Source organism: Pelodiscus sinensis, chromosome 1 (genome assembly GCF_049634645.1).
Source record: "Pelodiscus sinensis isolate JC-2024 chromosome 1, ASM4963464v1, whole genome shotgun sequence".
NCBI classification, from domain to species: Eukaryota; Metazoa; Chordata; order Testudines; family Trionychidae; genus Pelodiscus; species Pelodiscus sinensis.
Genome location: NC_134711.1, coordinates 64,685,926 through 64,713,369, shown reverse-complemented (window position 1 = coordinate 64,713,369; position 27,444 = coordinate 64,685,926). Strand labels below are relative to the sequence as shown.

General features: G+C 43.8%; 1 protein-coding gene across 4 annotated transcripts in view; it reads left to right on the top strand.

Annotated features, from left to right (window-relative positions):
* PTPRR (protein tyrosine phosphatase receptor type R) overlaps positions 1-27,444 on the top strand; it is a 215,603-nt gene that overhangs the window by 181,799 nt on the left and 6,360 nt on the right. For all 4 annotated transcript variants that reach the window (XM_075931784.1, XM_075931780.1, XM_006121561.4 and 1 more), the window contains 4 exons: positions 9,161-9,240; positions 13,219-13,356; positions 19,130-19,240; positions 21,996-22,153. In XM_075931784.1, coding sequence (XP_075787899.1) covers positions 9,161-9,240; positions 13,219-13,356; positions 19,130-19,240; positions 21,996-22,153 — 487 coding nt within the window. The remainder of the gene's footprint in view (positions 1-9,160; positions 9,241-13,218; positions 13,357-19,129; positions 19,241-21,995; positions 22,154-27,444) is intronic.

Sequence of the window (27,444 nt, the reverse complement as noted above, 5' to 3'; positions counted from 1 at the left end):
CACTTCTGACCACTCTGGCCACACCTGCCATCTCCACTGCTCCTCTTCTCCTGCGGAGCATGTGGCCACCTTTCCAAGCCCCAGTCACACAGCAGCATCCCAGTAGCCATGACAGACCCCAATGCTCCCTCAGAGCCTCTGATGGCTGCCAGCACTCCTATTGCTCCCTTGGCTGCCACTATCCAGGGACACAGGAGAGCTGTGGCCTGGACTGGTGCGGAGATCTTGGACCTCATTGAGCTCTGAGGTGGAGGAGATCAACCTCCAGGATCTCTGCCCAAGGAAAAGGAATGTGGACATGTGCAGCCAGATTGCCACCAGCTTGGCTGACAAGAGCCACAACCAGACCCTTGACCAGGTCTGCCTGGAATTGAAGGAGCTCTGACAGGCCTATCACAATGCCAGGGAGCAGAGCAGATGCTCTGGGTGGCACCAAACATGTGCCTCTACTCCAAGCAATTAGATGTGATCCTGCAAGGGAGGCCAGACACACACTCCCCTGTCGTCATGGACTCTCTCCAGGACATGCCTGGCGTTAGACTCCAGAAGGGTGCGGCTGCGGACAAGGAGGCAGAGAAGGAGGAGGGCCAGCCAGGCAACCATGCCCACCAGCCAGGAGCTGTTCCTCACCCTGGAACCAGTCACTCTCCTTCCTCCCTCTGCCCCAGCATGTCTCCCAGGCTTCAGATAATCCTGGGGAAGCCACTTCAGGTGAGTTCTAAAACTTTCCCTATCTACACATGGTGACAGGCGACGGGTTGTGAGGGGCTACATGCTCCTCACTCGGCCTACTCAGCCTGGAGGTTGCACAACTTCCTGTGCACGTGGGTACACATGCACTGCCAGTCCGGAGCACTCAGCCCCATGACGCTCTTACACAGGAACCCCTAGGTCCTTCTCACAAGGTTCCTGGACAGGCCTGCCTTACTCCAGCCTCCATGGTGGGACACCTTCTTGTGACAAGCCACAACTAAGGAGATTGGGGTCATGGAACCACACAGCAGTGCCGCACATGGCAGAGGCTAATGTCCACACTCGGGCAGCATTTGCTCCTGGTCAAGCACGGCAATATGGAAGAGACTGATAGCATGGATGGGAATCTGCCAGGGGAAGAAGAGGAGAGGAACCAATTAGCACTCTCTCCAGCAAGTGGCATCTGCCACTCACGCATACCTCCCCCAACATCTCCTTCCCTCCTCCAGCGGGCAAGGCTAGAAGTTCTCTATCTGCAGGATGCCACCAGTGCCAGACCAGGCATGTGTGGGACACAGAAGGAAGCCGAACCACCCCATTCTCCCTCCTGCTCGAAGGCTCCTGGCGTGTCTGACACCTTCTCATGTCTACTTGTCCCTGGGCTGTGGGTGTTGCAATGCTCCCCTGGGACATCTGTGCCCCTGCTGGAAAGTGCTTGCTATCTTGACAACATATGGCCTTGATCAAAGCACATCACCATCATCTGAACTTAGACCTTCAGTGTTAGCTCAGGGATTAGGGCTAGGCTTCATACACAGTATCCCTGGGATGACTGCCCTTGCCACTTTTCTTCACAGCTGAGCCAGCTGCAAGCTTGGCATGTTCCCCACCTCCCACGCTATCTTCACAATTCTGTGGGATCCGCAGAAGGAAGAGAACCCAGAAGAACCATCTTGCAGGAGTCTTCAGTCCCTCATCCAGGGCCTCAAGAACCAGTGCCAGGAGCGGGCCACTGACTGGGAGCAGCAGAAGGCCACCTGGGACCAACTGGCACACCAGTATGAGGCCATGTGCTCCTCCCTCGCCTTGGTGATGGAGCACATGGCCTCATGCATGGAACATGCCAACAGCCATCTTCCTGCAGTGGGACATGGCAGTGGGACCTCAAGGACAACCAAAGCCTCCTGAACAACCAGAGGCAGGTGATAGTCCTATCCCCATCTCTGAGCCCCCTCCCTCTTCCTGCCCCTCCCTCATTCCAGGTTCTTTCCCCAATCCCTCCCATGTTGTATAGCTCCCGCCCCCATAAACAGTCTTGTTGTATCAACAAAGAAGGCTTTTTTATTTGCTCCTCAGGGGAGGGGGAAGATAGGAAGTGATGGCAGGGGAAGGGAGGGATGGGGGAGGAAAGGCACACAGGGGCATCTTGTGGAGGAGTTCAGGGGAGATTTTCATAATTTGTCTTGAGTGAAACTCTCCCTGAAGGCCTCCCTGATAAGCACAGTCCCTTGATGTGCTCTCCTGCTGGCACTAGTGTCTGGCTGCTTGTAGACCCTGGCCAGACATTCAGCATCAGCCCCCAACCCTGGCAGAAAAGTCTCCACCTTGTTCTCACAAAGGTTGTGGAGCACACAGCAGGCTGCCACTGCAAAGTGGATGTTGTGCTTGCTGGGGTCCAGGAAGGTGAGGAGACTCCTGAACTTCCCCTTTAAATGGCCAATGCAGACTCCAGTGCCATGCGGCACTTGCTCAGCCTGGAATTGAAGTGCTCCTTGGTGGGGTCCAGGCTGCCCATGTAGGACTTCATGATCCAGGGGAGCAAGAGGTAGATTTTGTCACCCAGGATGACTATGGGCATGTCCACCTCCCCTACTCTGATGGTGCAGTCGGGGGGGGGAAAAGTGCCAGTGTGCATCCTTCAGAACAGACAGGAGTTCTGAAAGATGCGGGCAACATGCGCCTTCCCTGACCAGCTGACATTGACGTCAGTGAAGCATCCCTTGTGATCCATGAAGGCCTGCAGCACCATGGTGGAGAACTCCTTTCTGTTTATGCAGTCGAAGGCATGGTGATTGGGGGCCAGGATGGTGAAGCCATCCACGATGGTGTCCATGTTGCCCAGAATGATGACCCTCCATAGCAACACATGGTTGATGGCCTTTGTAACTTGTATGAGCACAGCCCTGACAGTGGATTTCCCCATGCTGAACTGGTTCCCATTGGAGCGGTAACTGTCCGGTGTGGTAATTTTCCCCAGGGTAATGGTGACATGCTTCCGCACAGGGATGGCAGCTCTCAGTCACCTGTCACCTGAGGGCAGGGGTGAGCCACTCACTGAGCTCCAGGAAGGTGGCCTTCCACATGCGGAAGTTCTGGAGCCACTGCTGGTCATCCCACAGCTGCAGGACGATGCGGTCCCACCAGTCCGACCTGGTCTCCCACCACCAGAAGCAGCATTCTGTGGTGTCCAGAGGATTGTGGGGCTTGCCCAGCATCAGGAGTTCCAGGACTTGGGTGATGAGGGCCTGCTGTCCGAGCTGGTCTTCATCCTGCTGGAGCAGGATGCAGGCAGTTTGGACAAACAGCACCATGAGGCTCAGTACAAGACCTGTGAGCCTGGCACTGCTCTGCAGCTGCTCCAGTTCCATGTTGTGGGTGCCGTGGTGTCTGCAAGGGCAACCAGAGCACACTGCATCCCTTTTGTGTCCCGCGAGGGGGGAGGCGGTGGAGGAGTGGCCTGTGAGATGCAGCCATAGAGAAGAGCCCCTGAAAGCACGCATTGCAGCTTGCCTGACCAAGCAGCCACAGGAAGTGTCCGATCTCTTGGTGCCCTCCCCAGAGTGCTTCCAGGGTTCTAAGTCTGAGGCAAACGCCACTCAGTGTGGATGCGCTATTCAAAGTAATTCTGACTAATTTCGATGCTTCCCCATAGTGGGGGCACACTATTTTGATTTTATTAAATCCAGAGTTATTATTTTCATTTTACTTATTTTGAAATAATTTCCTAGTGTAAACATGCCCTCAGACAGGTAGCCGTGTTAGTCTGTATTTGAAAAAACAATAAGGAGTCTCATGGCACCCTAAAAGCTAGTAGATTGCTTTGGACATGAGCTTTTATGGGTAAAAACCACTTTGTCAGATGCATGGAAGTCTCCATGACTCCATACATAGATGCATCTGGCAAAGTGTTTTTTACCCATGAAAACTCATGCCCAAATCAATATGTTAGTCTTTAAGGTGCCACAGGATTCCTCGTTGTTCCTGAGGATACAGTGCATTAAATGCCAACATCATATAGCTCAGTGGTCCCCAACACGGTGCCCGCGGGCGCCATGGCACCCGCGGGACCCTTTGTGTGCGCCCGCCAAGTGCTCGGGGCTGGCCTGGCCCAGGGCACTTGGCGCATGCATGGTGCCAGAGCTGGCCACGAGCGCATGGCGCACAGTGAGCGCTGGCCCCGGGAGCGCTGCGAATTAGCTGCCCGTGCTCTGGGCGTGCAGCGCTTGGGGGGGGGCGGGCGCCAGCCCCGGGCGCTTGGAGGGGGGGCGGCCCCAGGCACGCGGCACTTGGAGGGGTGGGGGGCCAGCCCCGGGCGCTTGGAGGGGGGGGCCAGCCCCGGGTGCACGGCATTTGGAGGGGGGGGGCCAGCCTTGGGTGCAAATTAGCCACCCGTGCTCTGTGCGCGCAGCGCTTGGGGGGGGGGCCCAGGCGCGCGGCGCTTGGAAGAGGGGGGCCGGCCCCGCGCTTGGGGGGAGGCGGCTCCGGGCGCACAGGGCTTGTGAGAAGCCCCGCCCTCTGGCACCCGGCAGGCGAACGGCCATGCCCCCTGGCGCCCGGCAGCCTGAGATGGTTGGGGACCACTGATATAGCTTATTTGTATTTGAATTAGATAGCTACAGTGTACGGAGTAGTCAATAACTCTTAACAATTGGAATGCCTTTGTATTTTCATTGTAATTGAGAAAGATATTAACTTCTGGATGCACTTTTAGTTGACATGCTCTGCACAACCGCTAGAGTCTTAGACAGATATTTGTAATTGCCTTTTACAGAAATCGAGAGAAAATGGGTGTAAAAACCAGTCATCTATTACTTCCAAAGATACGCTTTGTGCTCTCTACAGAAGGTATTTTAGGGATCAAGCACACTCTGATAAATACACAAATGCTCCACTCCCAGGCCCAAAGGGTTTGGAAATTGAATGGTTTTAAAAGAACAGCCTTCCCAGTTTCCTGCTCAGATGATCTCAACCTTCTGCTTAGTACTCTTGTGTCAGCTTTTCCATTCCAAGCACTGGGTGCGTCTCTTGAACTAGGGCACCTGTAGTGACAAGTGATGTTTGAAATGATTAATTTTTCGCCTGAAAATGTCCATGTTCTGGTACTCCACCCTTTGTGCTGCTGAAAAGTTCTCTTTTTCTAATAAATAATTTTGTCAAGCTGTTAAATGACAGACTGCAGTAGGACAGGCTGCCATGAAGAAACACTATTTTGTCCTATTCTTTAATAAGAAGTATAATGAATACCTAATGGAATTAATAAAAATGTAATGGTAGCTGTTTCAAAACACTTTTTTAAGAGCAGATTTTTTAATTGCAGCATACAATTCTTAGTGCTCCTACACTAACACTAGAATTTCACTGTAAGATTGCTAGAAAGTGCTAGGCCTTTTACAATTATGTGGTAAAGTATCCCCAAATTTAAAGACAATATTTTTTACACTTAAATTTAAACTGAGTGATCAAAATGCTTCCTTGTGCTAGTTTATAAACAGATGCCCTCAGAGGTGATGCATGGGTGGACGTAGGGGGTAATCTGGGGTTCTGTGACTTCCTGATTTGCTACTTGTCTTATACTAAGCATCCTCACATGAATTGAGCATGCTTAATAACAATGCTAAAAGCTGACTTCCCTGACTCTGCCCCTCTGCTCCACTACTGGCAGGCATGAGTCCTCTCTGGATGCCTTGAAACAATTCTTTTGAAGCTGAAATTCCTCAGTCTCCCTTGAGATTTTCCCACAGTTCTGATACTGATTGTGTTTTACCATTGTTTCTCCAATCCTGCTCCTTGTGAACAGGTTCTAAAAGATTCTTTATTTTGCAAGTGGAAGGAAAAAATTGGAACATGGAAAGTCACAGGAAAAAAGTGGAAGGTGTCAGCACAGATATATTAAGTAGGTTTTCTTTATGTTCATCTGAATCAATACATTAATCTGGGTACAGTCAACCATCCCCTGATATTTCAGCAGTGTACAACTGTGGGTTGCCAAACCTCCAGGATTGTCTTGGAGACCCCAGGAATTAAAGATTATGTCATGTGATAGAATGTCCAGGAATATATCTATCCAAAATTGGCAACTCTAGTTCATAATGCATGTGTGGTTAGTATTGCTTTTGAACATGTAGGAATGATCACCTTTACATGTGGAATATAATTGAATCTTTCTTGCACTAAAATAGGCTTTAACATATGCATATATTTACATACTCTGAATTAATGAGATATTTTTCCAGTGAGTAAGATGAAGACAGTTTGGAAGGTGATTCAAATTTGATAAAGGATTGTACATGGTTTACAAGTGCTTTATACAGCTGGAATTTGAGTGAATTATGAAATTTGCTGCATGAATAAAGATCCGTGACTCATACAATATTTTCAAATTCCACCTTATAATATTAGCCAAATAATATCTGCTAATCATGGTTTATCCAAATTTTTGTGAGACTTCTGAGTCTGCAGGATTAAGCAAATATGCGAAGTGAATTTCTTTTCTCTGACTCCGGTAGAGCAGTACCACGAAACCAGCCTTTTGCACATTTCAGAACATCCGTTGAGTAAGGGAGTCAGAATTGGGGGCAAGAATGATGAATGTTTCATTATTAATAATCATGTGAAATATTATATCTATATTTTAACTATTCTGACTCTCCCCATTCCCCCAGAGGACTTGCAATCTAAAGGCATACAAAGAATGATGAGAGGAAAAAAAGAACATACAAGCCAGGATATATACAGATTGTGATATGACCTGTGAAACGTGCATGAATCATGACAGAAATAGGATATTAGTGATTTCTTAAAGACAGAGAAAGTAGGAGCTGTCCATGTGTTACTGGAGAACATGAAAGAAGGCAATGGTAATTTTACTCCCTAAAGAATACAAAATGGGGTCCTTTGTTTAAATGCCACTTACACCTGCAGGCATTCATAATTATAATACTCAGCACTTTCATAGCATCTTCTGTATCTCATGCTTCAACACAACCACTCCATAATATATGTTTCCTGTCCTGACACCAGATCCTGAGTCTTTGCCATTCTTGTCCAAAAGATCAATCACATGGCTAATTTAACTGTTCCAACTTGTGAATAATAGAATAATTCCCATTGCTACTTAAACAATGTCTCCTCATTGTAAAGCAGCATAAGTAGCATGTATCTGTTTTGTAAACAGAAACAATATGTGGAAGTGATTATTAATGTATTCAACATTATGATTTTCAAATAGTGGCCAGTTAATTAATTGGAATCATAAAAATATCTTAATAAAATATTTAGCAATTCATTAATATCTGGGGAAATTCATCATGAAAAAATTAAATTGGCTGAAGGATGAGTCTTATTCTAAGAGCATTTTTAGTGTAGAGGTCAGACCACATCAAGATCATAGGCATTATGAAAACTAAAGGAAGTGTGTTTTTTCCAAGGCCATGTAGCCTAAGGCATTTGTGGAAATGGCTAATAATCACTCTGTACTGAAAAGGAATGAGAAGTTTCCTGTCCTCATATTGTTAAGGGAAAGGGGAAAAAAATCCCTAAGTGAAGAGGTTTGTGATGGCAAACAGAGACATTTTTAACACAGGCTAACTAGGGTTCATTTTACTCTATGAACACATATAATGGGAAAGGCTTCCTGCTTGTCCTACAGCCTGAACTGGAGGATATAAATGCTGTTCCATATTCTGAGAATATATACATTATAAAACATTTGTCTAAATCCTGTTATGACTCCAAGCAATGGATTCCCATTGTCTTCAGTGGGAGTTAGAGCGTGTCAGACCCACTTTACATTTTGTTCTAGACAAAGATAAGTACTGGAAAGATATAGACTAGAACCCCAAATACAATGCTGTGCAGAGACTAGATTTTACCAATAGATAAAATAATGTGTATGATGGTTATAGCCCCCTGATAAAGAGAATTTAGCATATGGTTTCACAATTCAATACACATGACCTTTTTACACTTTGCTTGGATTCCGCCCACTAATCCTCTCTTCAGGGACTATTTCCAGCAGAGTAGGTATGGTAACTTCAAACAGCTGCTACTTTTGTTTTATTTGTCTATGCAATCTGCCAGAGAAGAGCTTCCTTTTTTCACCCTAAATGTGAGTGAACACAGTTTCTGTTTGATTTTGAAGGGATGACATTTTTGCAGAAAATGAATGGATGACTGTAAAATAGTGCCTACTGGGCAATTATATGGTGGGTTCCTATGCACCTTCCTCTCTGTTCTTTCATAGAGGGGACTGTTGAGTAGATCTAAACAACTGAGAAATGTAGTCTCAGTTCCAATCCTTTAGGGTGAAGAGATTCCCCATGAGCCCAGCTCCATAATGCACAAGAGATTAAAAATTCCCTGCATAGGGATTTAGCATCCCACCAGCCCTGTGCTCAACAGAATTGCTTCTCTCCCGGACCAACTAGGACCACACTCCAAGGCCATGGAGGAGACTAGGAATGGGATTTGCCCCTAAAATAATAGGCAATTGAAGGAAAAAGTTCTTATCGTTTGGCTATACATATCTCCAGATACACGATGCCTGTTCAAATGGAATGTTTGTATGTTGAGTTACAACGAATGTTCCTTCTATACAAAAAGACAATTTGCACTGTGCAGAAGGATCAACACAATGCCTTTGCCTGATTTAAGGCTCATTTAACCTTGAGAACATGGATGTTAAAGGAACTCACATGATGTTTAGGTCATTTGTCAATGCTCAGTCTAGGGGTAAGTCTACGCAACGCAGCTATTTTGGGATACTGGAGGTATCCCAAAATAGCTACCCCATGTCTACACAAGCTGCCTGTTATTTCAAAATATTTTTTTAAATAACCAGTGTGCTATTTCACCATCCCAGTAAAGCTTGTTGAATGAGGGTTAAGGGATGGCTTGAAATAGCACGTTATTTCAAAATTTCACACTATGTAGATGTGCCACATTTCAAAATAAGCTATTTCAAAATAAGATACGCAATTTGCATAGTGCAAATTGCGTATTTTATTTCGAGTTTAGGGTGCTCTGTAGATGCGCCCTAAAAGAGAATTTCACCAAAAATGCAAATGCAGCACGCAGATAATGATAGATTACTTTGTTCCAGCCAGTTGTTGATTCACTTCTGTGATTCTCCACAGAAATCTTTTCTTTGTGATTTTCTTTTCAATGTCCATCTTTTCTGTCCTCTTAGATCCACTAAGCAGAGTGTGTTTGAAACCAAAGAATCCAGCTGACTCCTTGAGCACCTACATAAATGCTAATTACATTAGGGTAAGTAAACACACATTCTTTGTGTGCTCCTGAGACAGTATTCTATTTTCCAGCTAAATAGTTGATTTTGTTAGGACTCCACTCTGCTTTTATTTCTGTAGACTTCACCTTGTGTCATATAAGGATCATATCTATCCTACCTTTCTCTCACTATTAGTGAGATAAAGTGGTCATAATAGGGTGTTTATAACAAAGCATCCTGGAGTTATATAAATAATTAACCTGCTTTGATAATAAATATAAATATTTATTTATAAAATTCTTTATTGAAAAATATAAAAGTAATCAAATGAGACAACTAATATTATTCATTTATTGTTCTTGTTTGTGTAAGTCTACTTGCATGCTAAATGTCTCACAGTAGATAAAAGGGACCTATAATTTAGATGTGACACAATGACAAACAGTGTGGAAAGGTTAGGAATGAAGGACAAAGGTTAATGATTTTAGAAATACTCACATAAGACATAGGTCTGGAAGGGACCTCTCAAGTCCAGTCCATTGCTGTCACAGTCAGACCCATTATATAATCTTCAAAGGGGTAGCAGAGTTAGTCTGTAACAGGAAAAACTTAAAAAACAACAAATAGTCTAGGAGCACCTTAAAGACTAACAAAATATGTAGATGGTATCATGAGCTTTTGTGGGCACAACCTACTTCTTCAGATGAAATATAAAATCTGTGATGAAAATATCATCTGAATAATTCAATTCATCTTTTTCAACCAGCTCTAATATGTGTGTGCAAAAATTTGTAAATAAATGTATCCGACAGGCAGACACATACATAGAGAATACATGATGATGTGCCATTAAATGGACTTTGCTAGCATGAGTCCTGGTAAGAAGCATGACTTCTGAGGGTCAAGACAGATTATGCAGGTAGTCCCAAAGGAGCACTGGTAATCTCTTACTACATCCCATCATCATGAACTCTGTATCTTAGACTATATTACAAAGAAACTACTTTAAAAATGTTCTAGACAGTTTTCATATCCTTCTACCAGATGTCTTAATACCAATATGGCCCAGCTCCTCACCTAAAGTAAATCCACATGGCTATGTGGAGGTTTGGCTCTATGAGGTTCTGATGGGGTGCACTAAGCCAGAACGGCCCCACTGCTCTGCTGCACCCTGCCCCAGGAAATAACTTTATGAGAGTGTTGGACCTCCAGGCTTGCCTGGAAAGACATCTCAGGAGGTGTCTTATTGGGCACCATTGAGATCTGGTCAGGACCATCACTAGACATGCACAAAATATTCAAGTGTGTAGGGCACCTGAAAATTTGGAGTACCAAATTTTTGGGTGTCCCTATGCAGATGTGTGTTCTTGTATGCCTCAGCATATGCCACTGCTGGTTCCTCTCTGGCCCATCTCCAGAGCTGCTCTCTCTTGTGCGCTGCAGGACTTCTCCCTGTCCCTGGCCCCTCCCCCACGTGCTCTTCTCAGCCAGCAGCAGTCCACTAGTGACAGCTTCCTGCTGCCAGACTAGTGGCAGAGAGGAGCCCCCAGTCTCTGCAGCTCCACTCCAGCTCCAGGGAATCCCCAGAGCCCCACTAGAAGCTGCGTGAGGGCAGGGAAGAGAGGGAAGTAGTATGGGCTGGTAGTTGGGAAGCCCTGGGCCTCAGGACCCCGGCAGAAGCCACATTGAGAGGGAGGGGGGCAAGAAAAGCCCCAGCAGAAGCTTCATGAGTTGGGGAGGAGCCCTCAGTTGCATAGAACCCCCTAATTTGTAAGTACTGTCCTGGTCCTGCAACAGCCAGAAGGGCTGGGGACCCACAACAGCATATCAAGGCTCAGCAGACTGATATAAAAGAAGCTGCCTGATGTCAGCAAACCAGACCCTGCCTGGAACTAGGGGAGTGAGGACGGGCTCTCCCTAGCCTCCAGCCAAAGGAACCAGGCTAGTGGAGGACAGGTGTGCTGGAAACACCCTGCTGAGTTGATTTTGGAAAGAGAATTAAGTTCTGATGGGTAAGAAACTGTTTTCATTATAACTGATCTCCAAGGGCAAGGCACCTCTTCCATTTGAGTTTATTGTACCTTGGAGGGGATTTGAACTGTGTGACCCTGCTGGAGGGCCAAGCCACAGAAAATCTACAGAGGCCAACTGATAACTTGCAGCTCCTGTAGGGAGCTGAAAAAACAGCAGCACCATGCCCAGACACAGGAGCGTGCTCAAAGAAGCAAGGTAGGAACACACTACAAAGCCCAGCTGTGAAAGTTTCACATGAAGATAAAAGTGACCTAAAATAAATTTTCACTGTCTACAAATTTCATAATTTTTAAGTCTGACTTCTTGAGACTTTCCACAGCTCCACTGGAAAGCAGAAATGCTTAATAAAACACGTCATTCTGCTTTTTTAAAATAGCAATACACACACATATTACTTTCCTCACTTCACATCTGTAACTTTCAAGGCTTTGCATCACAGATATCATAGTGAAGGAGAATGATTCCATTTAAAGAACATTAATACTGATTGTAAATCAGCAAGAGAAATTAAGCTATGTATGGAGTCCTGTGAACTATTGCTTCCCTTAAAGGGATAGAGTACTGTGATGTTTCATATTGCTGACATGGGTAATATTGCCAATTATTTTTTTTTAAATGTAACAGTGAGTAAATGAAATTTCTCATGAACTCAGTATATTTTAAAGCACCCTAGATGTGATGGTATTGTTGATTTTCTGAATGTTCCAACACACCTGTCTTTGACAAGAGATGTTGAGGCATATCACTTAACTCAGCTATGATAATTTATATCAGCTGAGGACCTGCCCCATTGTTCTGTGTAATGGGTCAGTCATTGGATTACTCCATTGTCCCTGAATTTGTGGGAAAGGGTTTTACAATCTCTGGCTCTGCTCTGCCAATCATTTTATTCTTTAATAATTCATTCCTTTTTGAATAATTCAAAGTCTTCTGTAGCCAACAAGGCTCAAAAGAATTCCTTTAATGCTGAGCCTAAGTTCAGTGTACAAGTTCACAGGTTTTCCTTTTTACATGATAAAGATGACTATAGCCATGACTCATTCATTTCCCCACTCCCTCCTTCTTTCCTTTGCTTGCTTATAATTTTCAGGTTTTCTCAAGGTTCTCAGAATGTCCCACATAAAAGGTCTCAGAGGCATTTTCTATTCAAGTATAAATTGGAGCTTCTGAGTATATAAGGATTAACATATTCAAAATCTTTTTCTTTTTAATAAACCTTCATGATACTACTTAGTTTAATATTTCTGTTCTGGTCTCTCAGATGTTTTTATGGCTAACAACAACATCCTTTGACTATGGCAAAAATACTAATTAACAGGTAGAGCTGGCCTTAAAATTTAGTTTCCATTTTGTGGGAAATTCTGCAGCATCAATGTTTCATCTTATTTCTTTTTGCATCAGCACAAAGTATTTATTGAGGAATTTCATGTGAAATGGAGCAATCTGTTTTGACAACAGGAAAGCCGGCTGCCTTGCCAACTTGCCATTTGCCCAGCAGGGTGACCAAGCAGACTGGGAGTTGGGCAGTTGGGAGTCAGACAGTCAGGAAGCCAGCCACCTACGGAACCAATCAAAGAGAGGCAGCCTGGCCACCAGGCAGGGAGACAGCTATCCAGGTGGCATGAAGCTTACCTGCCCATCAAACAAGGAGCTGATAGGTAGGGCAGCCCAGCAACTTTTCAAGCAGGCAGGCTTGGAAACAAGGGAGCTGGTTGGGCTGGCAAGAAGCTGGACAGTCAGGGAAGATTCCTGAGAATCAACATATTACAGTGGAATATTTTGATTGAATCAAATTAGAATTTTCCAGCAGAAAAACTGTTCCATTGGAAAAGTTTTGACCAGCTCTACCAAGTCATGCAGGCTTTCAGTTCTAATATATCTTGTGGTCTAGATTTCCATTTCTTTCTTTGGAACTTTCACCTACGGGCTCTGTGCATGGCATGAATTTAAATCAAATACTTCTATGTCTGTTTCTATACCAGGGTTACAGTGGCAAGGAGAAGTCTTTCATTGCAACTCAGGGTCCCATGATTAATACCGTGAATGATTTCTGGCAGATGGTTTGGCAAGAAGACAGCCCTGTTATTGTTATGATCACAAAGCTGAAAGAAAAAAATGAGGTATGATATCAACTGGCTAAACCAAGAAGTTTCTCCAGTGGTTGCATTGAAATAAGAGTGAATATACATCTAACAGTAAATACTAGCAGATAACCAGCTTTTAAAATGTTATGATGATATTCACTATGGAAAAATGTAAGATAGATAACTAGATAAGCCACTATATAGCAACTGCAAGAGATGTATAGAACATATCCCAGTATATCTTGAAGACTGGGGGGTGACAGTTATGAGAAACACTCCACATGCTTTTAGTTAGTCTTTGGGATCATTACCTGTTAATTTTTATTATATAGAGAATATTTTCTTCTTTTGGCTGCTATAATGTCCAGGGAAGATACAATCTCTATGTTCCAGGCCTGGAACAAACAAACTCCTAAAGAATCCATCCCAGGTTTTATAAAATATCCTAGTTCATACTGAGAAATATGTTTTGGAAGCATGTAGTCAAGAGTAGGGACACATCTAGCCAGTATGGAAATATATAATTTCTTATGTTAACACTGAGAATACGTGACCATTGCTCATTAATCACTAAGGCTAGATAAGGCCTGTTATACTTTCTGTGACTTTTGGATGGACTCCCACCTGCCTATTTTATTAGCTTTATTTAATACTTGTACAAATTGATGCCTAGTTTTCCATGATGGTACAAGAACACAAATCAACCCCTACAGGGCACTGAGTGTGCATATCACCCCTGTGCAGAGGGACTGCACAAAGTTTATGCATCACCAAGTCCTATTTTAAAAGTTTAAATGAAACATAAGCAGTGCACAGACCTTCTTTAGGGAGTGAACTTTTATGCAAGGCTCGTAATTGTGGCTGATCTCTGACTGAGGGACAGAAGGTGGATTATACTGTCCTTTCGGCATGTTCCTCTCTAATCTGGCCCTTTTTCTCAGTGAGGTTAGAGGCAAGCATACAGTGTTTATAATATATGAAACAGGAAAGCTGAATAACATATGTCTGTGTTGTAAATATCCCACATATTTCCACACCAGGCCTCATTTTGATAATGGAGACCAGCCAAACCAATGTCTGCGTAACTTTCATAATTGGAATATTTTTGAAAAATCACCCCTATAACAGAATAACAAATATTTGACTAAGGAACTACTGAATTTTAAACACTTACTTCTAACACTGTGGGAGAAGAATGACTTGAAAGACATATCCAATGGTTTCCGACATATCAGGAAACCCTGTGTTTACCTGAATTACTCAGGCCCACCACACTGGTGTTTATCAGCATTGTTGTGGACTGACAGTGGTAATTTCCTTCTAATAAAAGAGGGTGAGACATCTTTCGTGTTCCCAGGCTACTTGGAGAAGGTCTGTGTTTACATGAACTGTTCTGACATTCTAATGAGCAACTCTGGGAAGAAATGTGAAGAACTGCCTGATGATTGTACGCTGGGTTGTTCAGGATTTTGCTTACTACTCAGACAATATATTCACAATATATTAACTTTTTTAGTAAAATATTTACTGCCTACAAAGAAGACAAAATAGCTGCTGTCTGGCAAACTAGCACTGTAATTTTTGCTCCTTTGTTCTCTGCAGCATGCCCTCAATTTCAGGGAGGTTTGTTTATATAACACACACATGCTTGAAAGCAGCACCTCCCATCTTGGCCTTCCAGTACTCAAATCTTTTATGTAGGCACCAAACCTCATCCGGCATAATAGGGTCAGCAGTTCCCAACTGCCAGCCTGTGTAACCACGAATCCCTGTCTGATGGGCCATTGCATGTTGCCAGGCCATGCCCCCAGCATTTATTTAGTCCCATCCCCTGCGTTCCCAGGGAATTCCCTTCTGCACGGAGCAACAGGGTAAGTGGGACAGCTAGGAGCGGGGTGTGCTGAGTCCCTACTGGGGCAGCCTCACCGTGGCCCCAGTTCCAGCTTCAGTAATCACTATGCAGCCTGACGAGCAGGCCAAACGCTGCACATAAAGCGGCTGCCCTAGCCACCAAGGCCAAGTGCTGCATGTACAGTGGCTGTCCCAGACCGAGAAGAAGCTCTGCAGGCCATGGGTAAGGGAAGCCCTGAGGGTATGTCTACACTACCACCCTAGTTCGAACTAGGGTGGTTAATGTAGGCAACCGAAGTTGCAAATGAAGCCCGGATTTGAATTTCCCGGGCTTCATTTGCATCTTGCCGGGTGCCGCCATTTTTAAATCCCTGCTAGTTCGGACTCTGTGCCCGCGGCTACACGCGGCACGGAGTAGGTAGTTCGGATTAGGCTTCCTATTCCGAACTACCATTACTCCTCGTGGAACGAGGTGGACCGGCATATCCACAAAAGGGCTTTATTCCGGAGGATCGCGCCAGTCTAGATGCTTTTTTCTGGCTTTTCCCCAAGCCGGAAAAAAAGCGGCAGACATGTTTATTTAAATCCCGTGGGGGATATTTAAATCCCCCGCGGATTTCCCTATTCTGACTTACCTGCTTTGCATGACTTTTCCGGAATTAGGGGCCAGTCTAGACGTAGCCCATGAGTAACAGTGATAGAATCAGGTCCACACTTAACTTTATAAGGACAAATTTTCTGCTGTCATGCCACCAATGACTTCGGTGCATTTATTTCAGTATATAATTTGGCCCCCATTTTACTCTATATGTATTTGTTGCACCTTTTGTATCTTTTGTATCTAAATATAAGATATTTCGAAGTAACGCTGTAGTGTAGACATACCTAAAGTAGAAGCACCAGTCCCAAAGGAAGTCAGTGGCACTTTTCTTAGACAGTTTTGAAAATCCTACCCATAATTATGAGTGAGATGACTACAAGACCCACTTATTCTCAGGCATATGTTTACGAAGCATTTAAATAGGTGAGTGCCAATAATGAAAACTTAAAAAGGGGCCAAGGACCCATAATATGACTGACAAGGAGCAAATATAATGTCACTAGGGCTATGTCTAAACTACATCCCTCTGTCGGCCGAGGGATGTAAATGAATCACTTGGAAAGTGCAAATGAAGCGGGGATTTAAATATCCCGTGCTTCATTTGCATAATCGCATCATGACGCTGTTTCGAACAAGTGCCATTTTGAAACTAAAACTCATTTTTTGAAGAGTACGGGATCTTTTGAAAAGGTGCCCCATTGTCGAAAAACTGAGTATAAACTGCAGTTTCAGTTTCGAAAAGATGCTTGTTTGAAACAGCGCCATGACGCGATTATGCAAATGAAGCACGGGATATTTAAATTCCCGCTTCATTTGCACTTTCCAAGTGCTTCATTTACATCCCTCTGCCAACAGAGGGTGTAGTTTAGACATAGCCTAGGAAAAGTGTTGGGCTCAGCAGGTTTACATAACTCAGTTAAAGACCAGAGAACTTCTTTCCCTTCCTGCACACAGCCATGGCAAAGTGTATTTTCATACCCAATTTGGAGACTGTTAAAATTAAGCTATTGTATTTTATTAAATATAGAGGATATATTAACTGAGGATTGTTTTAATTAGCACTGCATTGTCCACCCCATTGCACACTGCCAATTACTGAACTGCTAAAGAGTTAAGAAAAACATTCCTATGAAGGTGCTGAAGTCTTTGGAGAACAGCACACAGTATTCACATTTATCAAGAAGGTTCAGAAGCTGACTGCACCATTGTCGACAGTCAGGGTACAACCGCATATTTAGACTTTTTGTTTCCCGCATTAACAATGAAAACTAACCTCCCAGGGAAGGGCATGCCTTTCAGATCACATAGCTGATAATGGCCATCTGTCACATGGTGTGGCTGCTGAACTTTTGAACGCTTTTTTCTTATAAATTTATTAGAGTGTTTTCTTGCCGTTCTTGGTATCTTCAGAGAGACAGAGCATTTAAGACGTATGGTAACTCTGGAAGTCTTACAATGCAACAGATGACTCTTCTTTCAATGAAACCAGTCAAATTGGTCAGTGCAATTTCAGTAACAAAAAGTGTGCCTGCCACACTTCTCACATTAGTAAGGTAATGAGCTTTTATTTATAGAATCATGTTTATGCTCCAGATTGCTTGCATTCTGCTCAATGCGCTATTGAGTTATATAACGTACGCCAGCAGTTAGCTCGTGCCTGATTGGTCAAGTTTTACATTTCACTGTAATGTTTAAACTGAACTAGACTGATTTTTTTCCAGTTTTAGCAGTATGTACTAGAAATTGTGTTTCATGGTAATGAATGACATTAAAGCAATGTCTGTGTTTAAGCTATGGAATGAGGGCTGTTAAGCAGCTGATATCTGAATATACATAGTTCTTTGAAGCAGGTGTTGCTGGTGACAGTAGAAAAAGTCCCTCGTGAGTTTCTATGGATGTAGGCTAGTTTGTTCTATTTAGGGTAAGATGGTTCTGTGTATTGGATACTAAAATGTTTTTGTAAACGTCATGAGAAATTTATTTGAAATGAATGGTAGCTATGCTGCAGATAAAATTGGCATTCTACCTGAGAGACTGTTTGATTTTTTAGGTACTGTTTGATATTTACTGTTTGTTCTGCATCTGCCTTTGAACAGATGCTTGGCAGGCTCATTGCTGGAAGAGGACATCACTTTACAAGTTCAATAAGAATGCTCTTTATTTATAGGTTTATTCTAGCATTTTAGACAAGATAATAACATTTTAATCTTCACTGCAGCTCAGAAATTGAATAGACACTTAGACTTCAGTTTATTAAAGCACTTAACCATGCATTTAATTTGTTTTTAGATGCTCTGGTGCATCAGGGCCCTAGATAGTAAATAGGGGTATAAATCTTACGTGGGAGTGGGACAAATCCTGGCCTTTTATTCAGTTTCAGTCCTCGTGCAGGCAAAATTACCATTTAGGGCTTTTGTCTGAAGAGAAAAAAAGTAATTGTTTCAGGATTTCACTCTCTGTGTTTATAAAAATGTACCTGCAAAAATCCAACTTGAATCTTGAATTTATCTTTTGTGTAACGTATTTTTCTTTAGTAAAAATTAGTTTCATTTTAAAGCATAAAATATTACTATAAGTGTTCAGTAATAATGGATTAATATTTTGAAGGCTAGTTTTCAAAAGTTGCCTCCGATTTTGGATACATCTGTTTTTGGATGCCCAACTTTAGATGGTTTGGGCCTGATTTACACAGATGCTTCTCTACAAATCAGCCCCTAAAACGTTCATTGTGATGCCTGCAATCTTTTACTCATGAATGTTTCTGACATTTACCGTATGGGAATATCATCTTGATTGCTTTCACATGTGCTTTTTGGACAGATACTGTGCTGATAAGAAGGGATGGCCATGGCAAATTTGGGGCTCCTTGAAAAATCTCCCCCTACCATGGCCCCCACGCTGGAGGGGCTCTGGAGCAGTTACAGGGCACAACTTTTCCAGTCTTAGGATGAGAGGGAGGAGGAATGAGTGGGGGGGGCAGGAAATTAGGGGTTAAGATGTGGAGTGGGGCAGAATAGTGCTGGGCCACGTGTGGAAGGGAGGCAAGGAGTAGAAAGGGTAAGGCCATGAGCAGAAAGGGCAGAACAGGGACGGAGCGCCAGGCTTCGGGCTCCAGTGAAGGCCTAGTGCTTTGCTACAATTCCAAGGCTGACAGGTCACCTCAAGCTGGGGCCAAGCTTTCAGCCCCAACCCCGGTTAAGGCCCATAGGGTGCATGGGGGAGACTGAGAGAAACCTGAGAGAGTGGGGCCTTGGCCAGAAGAGGTGGGCAGGGGATTAGCCTCCCCAAAGAGGTTTTGCCTGCCACCCATGAATCATTTAATTAGCATATGGATTCACATTTCTATTTCCTTTTCAGAAATGCGTGCTTTATTGGCCAGAGAAGAGAGGGATATATGGGAAAGTCGAAGTCCTCGTTAACAATGTTCAAGAGTGTGAGAACTATACCGTCCGTAATCTTACATTAAAGGTAATGATCTGGGGCTGTTATGGGGAAATAGCCTTCCTATATCCATAATACTTCACTGTTGGGGTATGTCTACACTGCCACCCTAGTTCGAACTAGGATGGCTAATGTAGGCATTCAAACTTGCAAATGAAGCCCGGGATTTAAATATCCCGGGCTTTATTTGCATGTTCCCGTGCGTCGCCATTTTTAAATGCCCCATAGTTCAAACTCCCTGCCCACAGCTACACGCGGCATGGACTAGGTAGTTCGAATTAAAGCTCCTAATTCGAACTCCTCCTGTAATGAGAAATAACGGTAGTTCGAATTAGGAGCTTTAATTCAAACTACCTAGTCCGTGCCGCGTGTAGCTGTGGGCAAGGAGTTCGAACTACCTAGTCCATGCCACGGGCAGGGATTTTGAACTACGGGGCATTTAAAAATGGCGGTGCATGGAAACATGCAAATAAAGCCTGGGATATTTAAATTCCTAGTTCGAACTAGGGTGGCAGTGTAAACATACCCTTGACTATTAAATGAAATTGAAAGGTAATACATTTAAATGGAAAAAGGGCACTTTTTCCCACTGTTCATTGCCAGAAGGTATAATTGAGCCCTAGCAGTTATACTAAAGCTATTTTACATCATTCTGGCAGTGTGAAAGGGCCTTAAAGTGAAAGTAACTTAATCTCATTTTAAGGCCCTTTATATTGTCTGAGCACTTAGGGATGCCACCTTTCTAATTGCTCGTAACTGGATTCTTGAGGACTCACCCCTTCTCCTCTTCTTCCCTTCAGTCCCTTTCCCCATTGCTCGCTCCTCTTCCCCCCTCCCCCAGTCACTCTCTGGATCCTGGATCCATCTCCCTCACGCCCTCCACCCACAGCTGGGCTCCCTCTGCTTGGGCTACAACAACCTGACAAGGAGCCTGACTGCAGGTAGGAGACAACTCTCGATGAGCAGGGCTGGTGCAGTTTAAAGACCCAACACTGCTGCTCTGCAGTAACTGGGTGTTTGGTGTCTAGTCTGTACAACTAACTGGACACTTCCAGGTCTCCATTTTTACTAGCCTTTGCTCATGAAAACGAGGCACTTGGCAACCCTAACAGCAGTGTAAAGGGAATTAGTTTAGGTGAGAGCCAGGCCCACGGAATTTAACAGGATTCAGGAAAGGATTATTTATATGAGCGATGAAAGCTCCCCACCGTTCATTAGATAAGATAAAAGAATAAGCAATATAAACTTGATGCTTTAGAGCATAAGCCAAACAGTACCTGTCTGGAGTTAGAAAGAAACTCCTACTATGAGTAATTGTCCACAATAAGCCTCCTTCATCAGCTTCTGCAGCATCTGGTAACAGCCACTATTCATAACAGATTGCTGGACAAGACAGGCTACTAGTCTAATCCAGTCAGGCTGTTCCTGTGTTCATACATCTAGGACAGCAGTTCTCAAATTGTGGGTCAGGACTCCAAAGTGGGTTGCAACCCTGTTTTAATGGGGTTCCTAGACTGCCCAAAGCCCAAGTCCCACCTCCAAGGGCTATGGCTTTGCACCACCACCACCACCCCTTGCCAAGGGGAGTGGGGTTTGGGATTTGGCTTTGCCTCCTCCCCACCTGGGGTGGCAGGACTCAGGTAGGCACTGGCTTCACTCCTTTCTCCTGGCAGGGGAGGCCACCAGTCATGTGATACTTCCCCAGCCCAGGGAAGGGCTGGACCAACTCCCCTCCGCTACAGGCCCTGCCTCCTCACCCCGGCTCTGCTCCACCACATCCCTGTTCTGCCCTTTCCTTGCTCTTGCTCCACTCCCACCTGCCACTTCCCCCTCCCCCCGATGTTGCCCAGGGAGATTAGCAGGGCCATGGACCTGGTCTGGCAACAGGGGTCTGGCCTCTAATCTCCTCACTCACTGGCAGTGGCGAGGCAAGTGGAGCAATGCACTCTCAGCTCGCTTTGCTCCTTCAGCTGTGTTGCTCCACTTCCCAGCAGTGTGTGGGGATGGTCCTGTACCTCCCCAGAGTGATGCAGCCAGAGGAGCACAGTGACCTGGAGCCATTGCCCCACAGCTGCTGATGAGTGGGGAGACAGACCCCTGCTGCTAGCACCAGACCCCCATTCTAGTTCCAGTCCATTTTCCTTCCTACACACAGTGCTCGGGGCACATGCTCTCTTATGCCCCCCTCATGAGTCAGCTATGCCTCCTGGGTTGGTGTAGCAATTTTTGTTGTCAGAAGAGGGTTGCAATGAAGTTTGAGAACCCCTTCCCTAGTATATTATAATGTAAAGGTGCCTCAGTGCTTATGATAAGGTCTTATAACAGAAAGTGAACAAATTATCAATATCATGAATATGAATAAAATGTAAAGGTCGGATTCTTTGGGGTTAGTTCATTCCCACTGCTGCACTCCTTCTATGCTAGCCCCTTTGTTCACATCCCATAGCGCAGAGAGCAGAGAGAAGGTCTGGCCAGATTGAATTACACTCTGGCAATCCCCAGCTGCTAATAAGGACCCGTGGGGCACATAACCCTCTGGTGTAAATAAGATCAGAAGAGAATGTGGACCCAAGTATCTTGTCTCCCCATTTCAAAGTATGCAATTTATCAGCTGTTGGTTTCCCCAAATAATCACTGATACTCAATTCAATAATGTAGGTAAATGGACCAATTCTGTCTTGATACATGCATGTGTCCAAAGTTTATCCTATTGAGATAAATAAAATTAATTGCAAAATTGTGCTTCACAAGTGTATAAGTGGTATCTCTACATTATTTCCAGCAAGGGAGTCAGTTCCAAAATGTGAAACACTATTGGTACACATCCTGGCCGGACCACAAAACCCCAGATAGTGCTCAGCCTCTTTTGCAGCTTATGCTGGATGTGGAAGAGGACAGGATGGCATCAACTGGCAGAGGGCCTGTAATTGTGCACTGCAGGTAATCAATGACAGTTTTCTTTAAAGAATTACTGCAAAACTCAATGGTTTGGAATTGTTTTCGTAGGGCCACAGACATGGGTGCTACACTTAGAGGTGTGGGGAGTACTGCTGTACCCTCTGGCTTGAAGTTGGTTTCCACCTTCAGTACTGTTACCCCACAAATATTCTTGTTGTAGACCACCCAGGGTTACACTAGTATGGGTTTATTTCCACTAGGTAAAACTAAAGAGGAGAAAGCAGCCACCAAAGGTTTAAACTAAAGAAGATAGAACTCTCGCTCTTTCTCTCACACACACAGACAAGCAAGCAAGCACACACCCCTCCATTCATTCACTCATTCATCCATTCATTCCTGCCCTCAGGCACTCACATACTTACACAGACGTATGGGTTGCAGAAGGAGCCAAGGCATGTGGATCCTGGAGGGTCTGTCTGCTCATCATGGCTGGGGAAACTGGTCAGGAGAAGAGATACTGGAGAGGAGCTTCTCAGGAGCAGGGGAAGGAAAAAAAAAAGAGAGTCTCACATGTGCTCCCTCTCTTTATATAGTGTCTGAATGGCTGCTGTGACTCATTCATCTCCTCATCAGGGAGCATGCCCAGACTTCCCTTTATCCAGCAGGGAGCATGCCCAGACTGTGATGACTCATTAACATGTGGTCCATTGTTCCCAATCTTCTTCAAATACACTATCAGGCTCACACTCTCTCTCCATTCATTCAGGGGAGAATGTAGCTTAGGGTAAGTTACAAGCAAGGTGTCTGAGAGTTACAAAGATTACAAAGTTGCAGTTTGCAGTAAATTTCAGAGTTATAGATTACAAAGTTTGACAAAGATCACAATAAGTTGCAGTTTAAAACTTTAGACCCTACAGTTTGGTGTAGCTTTGCAAGTTAGCTCAGGCGGAGACTTTTAATGCAATACATACCACCACTATAAAATTTGTTTGGGCACCCCCTAGTTACAGAAAAGACCCTTTTCTATGCAAATAGGTTCATTCTGGAAGTGGTTAAGAGAAAGTTCCATAATGATTTTACTAAATTCTGGTTGAACTATTAGTTTGCATTGATAGTTTTTAGAAATGTAGCCATTTTTTAGTATTGAATAATTCCTTAACTCCTGATTTGTGCTAATGAATTAGGTAAATGTTTGAAAGACAGTTCTGAGAAATAATTTTTGGTGTATGTTCCATGTTGTTCACTGTTGCCCGTTATTCATATTGTGCAATTAGTCACCTCAGACCAGGGGCAGCCCATGAGGCTAGGCAAACGAGGCAGTTGACTAAGGCGCCGCCAGCCCAGGTGCTCGATGATGATGTCACGGAGCACCCCGTGATTACGTCACGGCCGTGCAGGCATGGGCGCCGATCGCGCCTTCTGCCTGGGGCGCCAGCTGCCGCAGCTGGCCTCAGACCACTCCTGCCTCAGAAACATGTTCAGGCGCCTGAAACTTTTTAAACAGGAGAATAATAAATCACAAATTTCAGGTAAAATTTTTCTGATGGTTAACTGGTTAAACACATAGTTTAACTGGTTAACATTTTAAACACTGTTTTACATTCCTATGTGTAACGCGCTTTTTGACATGAGTCAAAACCAGAACTTTTCTTCTCAAACCATTTCTCCCTAATTTGCCATTATGGGATCTGAATAAATGGGATCCAGATTTGAACAACCTTATGCCAAACTAAACCAGGTAGATTTTCCAAAACCATACCAATGTTGGCAATTTCTTTTTACCAATTGTTTGTTTTGTTTTCTTAAGCAATCCATAAATCTATCTAAATTTCTATGTGCTCCATGGTGCTTTTTCCTGAGGAGGAGCACAGTGGAACTTGGTGTCTTTCGTAGGTAAATGCCATGATAGAGGGGTCTGAAATTACAGTGTCCCTTGTAAAAAAATGAATATCATGTGTCGTGCTCCCTCTTCTAGCAACATACTTTGGTTTATGGGGTAGAGATATCCAGATCTCACAAAACTTTAGAATGTGGGGATGTTTGCCCTGGATACATGATATGTGCAGCTTTCATTTCTTTCAGTGGCAGCACTGCATGCCTACTTGAGGACAAAACATGACTCTCAATGTGTAGCAGAAAGGTTATTAAAATCTTTCAAGTCTTTAAATTATTGTCAAAATTGCAAAAAAAAAATTGACAAGTGAGATGGAAGAAATATTATATGAACACTGGTTGCTCTCCCATAGAGTGCTGCCCAGGTACAAAATTTGTATCCGTATCTGCAGAAAATCAGCCACAGATATCCATATCTGAGAATGCAAATACCCCTGGGTATAAAACAGATATCCACAGATTTGAAGGGTTGTAGATACAAAATTTGTATCCACATCCATATCTGCAAAAATGAGCCACAGATATCCATATTCATATCGACACCAGCAGATACCTTGGGATATAACATGGATATCCATGGCTTTACATATCCATATAGGACATCATGTGTAAGAAAGAATATAATCCATGTCATCCTACAACAGCAGAGTTATTTCTGTAGCACTAAGTGGAGAAAAAGGAGTACACATTTATTTTTGTCATTTAAATTGGCAGATGTTACTCTGAATATATGGAGGGAACAGAACCACCAAGTAAGAAAGTTTGTTTTACACAGCCAGTTTTCAGAGTAGTATTGCACTTTAAAGATACAGAAGTTTCCTCTGGCATTTGAAGTACACTTCCAAATCTTATACTCATCTGTGACTCACCCACCATCTTTTCTATGTGTACCCTGATGCATCTAAGTAAGCTAGTGTATCTTGGCCACTAGGCGGCCTTGGACGAAATGTATATTTGAATGAACAGATATCTTACAAAGTAAAAGATTTTGTTATTGATCGAATAAGGAAAAATAGAGGCATAGGGCTTGATTCTCAGTTGTCATAAATTGATTTAACTCCACTAAGTCAATGAAACTATGCTGATTTATACCAATTGAGAATCTGGTCCATAATGTGCAGTACACAAATTACATAGAAGATATCCTCTGTCCCCAGAAGACGCAACAAATAAATATACTAATGAGCAGGAACTGCCTCAGTAACAAAGCTACTTCTACCCATGCTGATTAACTGACGCTGACATTTTGGATGCCAAAAAAATGTTGCATTCACCCCCATTGCAGCCAATGTAGAATCCCTGAGCCCTGGCACACCCCACAGTGATTGCAACCCTAAACGCCAGCACGCTCCCCTGCACAGACTGGAAGCCCTGAGCCCTGGTGTCCCTAGTGCCCTCAGCCCCTGCCCATCCTCAGCCCAGGCTGAAGCCCCCCAAGATCCCTGCCTTACAGCTGAAGGGTGGGGAGCGGGAGGTCAAAGAAATAGTCTCTGAGAATTTAAGCCTTGAAATTATTGTCTCCAGAAAGCAATAAACACTCCTCTGTGATGTTAGTCTTGAAGGAGCCAAAACAAACAGACACGACAGCGATACAGAACATCATAATATACTGTCCTAGAGGTGAGTAATAGGTGTCTTTAAAATACCTGTTTAAGTAGGTCACAGAATTGCCCTTCTATATTGTGAGAGGGCAAGCACATAGGAGATTCTCTGTAATGTGAAGTCTATAAGTCAAGATTTGAGAAAGCCAGTAACTTAGCCAAAAATTAGAGGTCTATAATAGATTGGGGTGAGGGAGTGAGGTTGTGTGGCCTGACATTGCAGGCGGGTTATGATTATATTGATTATGAGGGTCCCTTCTGGCCTTCAAGTCAGTGAATGTCAGATTTAGCTTGCGCGGTCTGCAGTAAAGCCAGGCAAAAAGATAGGATCTCTATGTGCCTGATGCTGGGGGGAGGGGAACTTGTCTTTGTCAAACACACTGGAGAACATATCCAAGAACAGTTAATCCATGGGAAAATATGAATCCTGTAACACTACCAAGATCTTAGATGAAGGGTGACCTGCTGTGAAAGTGCTGGCGTATTAACTTGCGCATCTTGTTTTTAAAGGATTTCACAGTATTTTGAAGAGGAAACTGGGTGGTGTAACTTGCTTCTTTAAACTCGTTCTCCTTCCTTCCCCTGTGTATAAAATATCTCTATTCCATTTTGGACACATTGCCCAGATGGTTTGGTATCGGCATTCAAGGAAACAGGTTGTCAACCATGGATTTCAAACTCACCTCAAGAATCAGCCTTTTCTGACTGCCAGTTTTGCTTCTCACTATCCCCACACTTTTTTGATTTGGCATCTTTATATGTTAAATATTGGTGACTCCTGGGGTTTCTGAGTCTCAGATACATTCCCATCTTTAATTCCATTGCCAGGAGCAGAGTTCCCTGTAAGCGGTGAACTTGTGCGGCCACTTAGGAGAAATTCAAATGCCGCCCAGCTCATTAGCAAAGCACCCTCAGATAGGTTTTGTGTTTCTATTGGTGGTGCACATTTGCATATTCCTCTATGCATATAAAAATATATATTCTACACATGGATGGAAAAGGTTAGAGGGAACATTGGCCAGGAGTCTGAGATAGGGGCCCTCTGGACTGCATAAATAGAATTCTAATAACACTCATACTGCAACCTTTCATCCAAGACACCCAAAACACTTTACAGATAATAATGGAATTAAGCCTCACAGCACTCCTCTGAGGTACATTACTGGTATTATACCCATTAAACCAGTGAATAAATTAAGGTAGACAGTCACTTAACTAGTTAGGATGTGTCTATACAACATTCTTCTTTCGAAAGAGGAATGCAAATGAGGGAAATTGAAAATGCAAATGAAGTGCAGATTTACAAATCTCGCGCTTCCTTTGTGTAATCATGTCCGATTGCTTTTTCAAAAAAGGATTTTTTTGGGAAAAAAAAAAAGCAGTTTAGACACAGTTCTTTTGGAAAAAAAAACCCTTTTTAAAAAGAACCCTTATTCCTAAAAAAATGAGGTTTACAGGGTTCTTTCGAAAAAGCGGTTTTTTTAAAGACCCGCATCTAGATTGCTTTTTTTTTTTTAAAAAAAACCTTTTTTGAAAAAGCGCAGATGAAATTATGCAAATGAAGCATGAGATTTGTAAATCTGCATTTCATTTACATTTTTAATTTCCCTAATTTGCATTCCTCTTTCGAAAGAGGAATGTAGTTTAGACGCACCCTTTGTGTCTCCTGGTACCCATCCACCTCCACATTCCCCTCAGACTGCAAACAAGGAGCAGAACGTGGAGACTTGCAGCACTGACCCCTCTCCCTGCTGCAGAATTGCAGAGCACTACAGGAGGCTGATGAACAGTGGGAACACAATTACTGGTCTTGGGTAACCCACACACTTGCTGGGGATG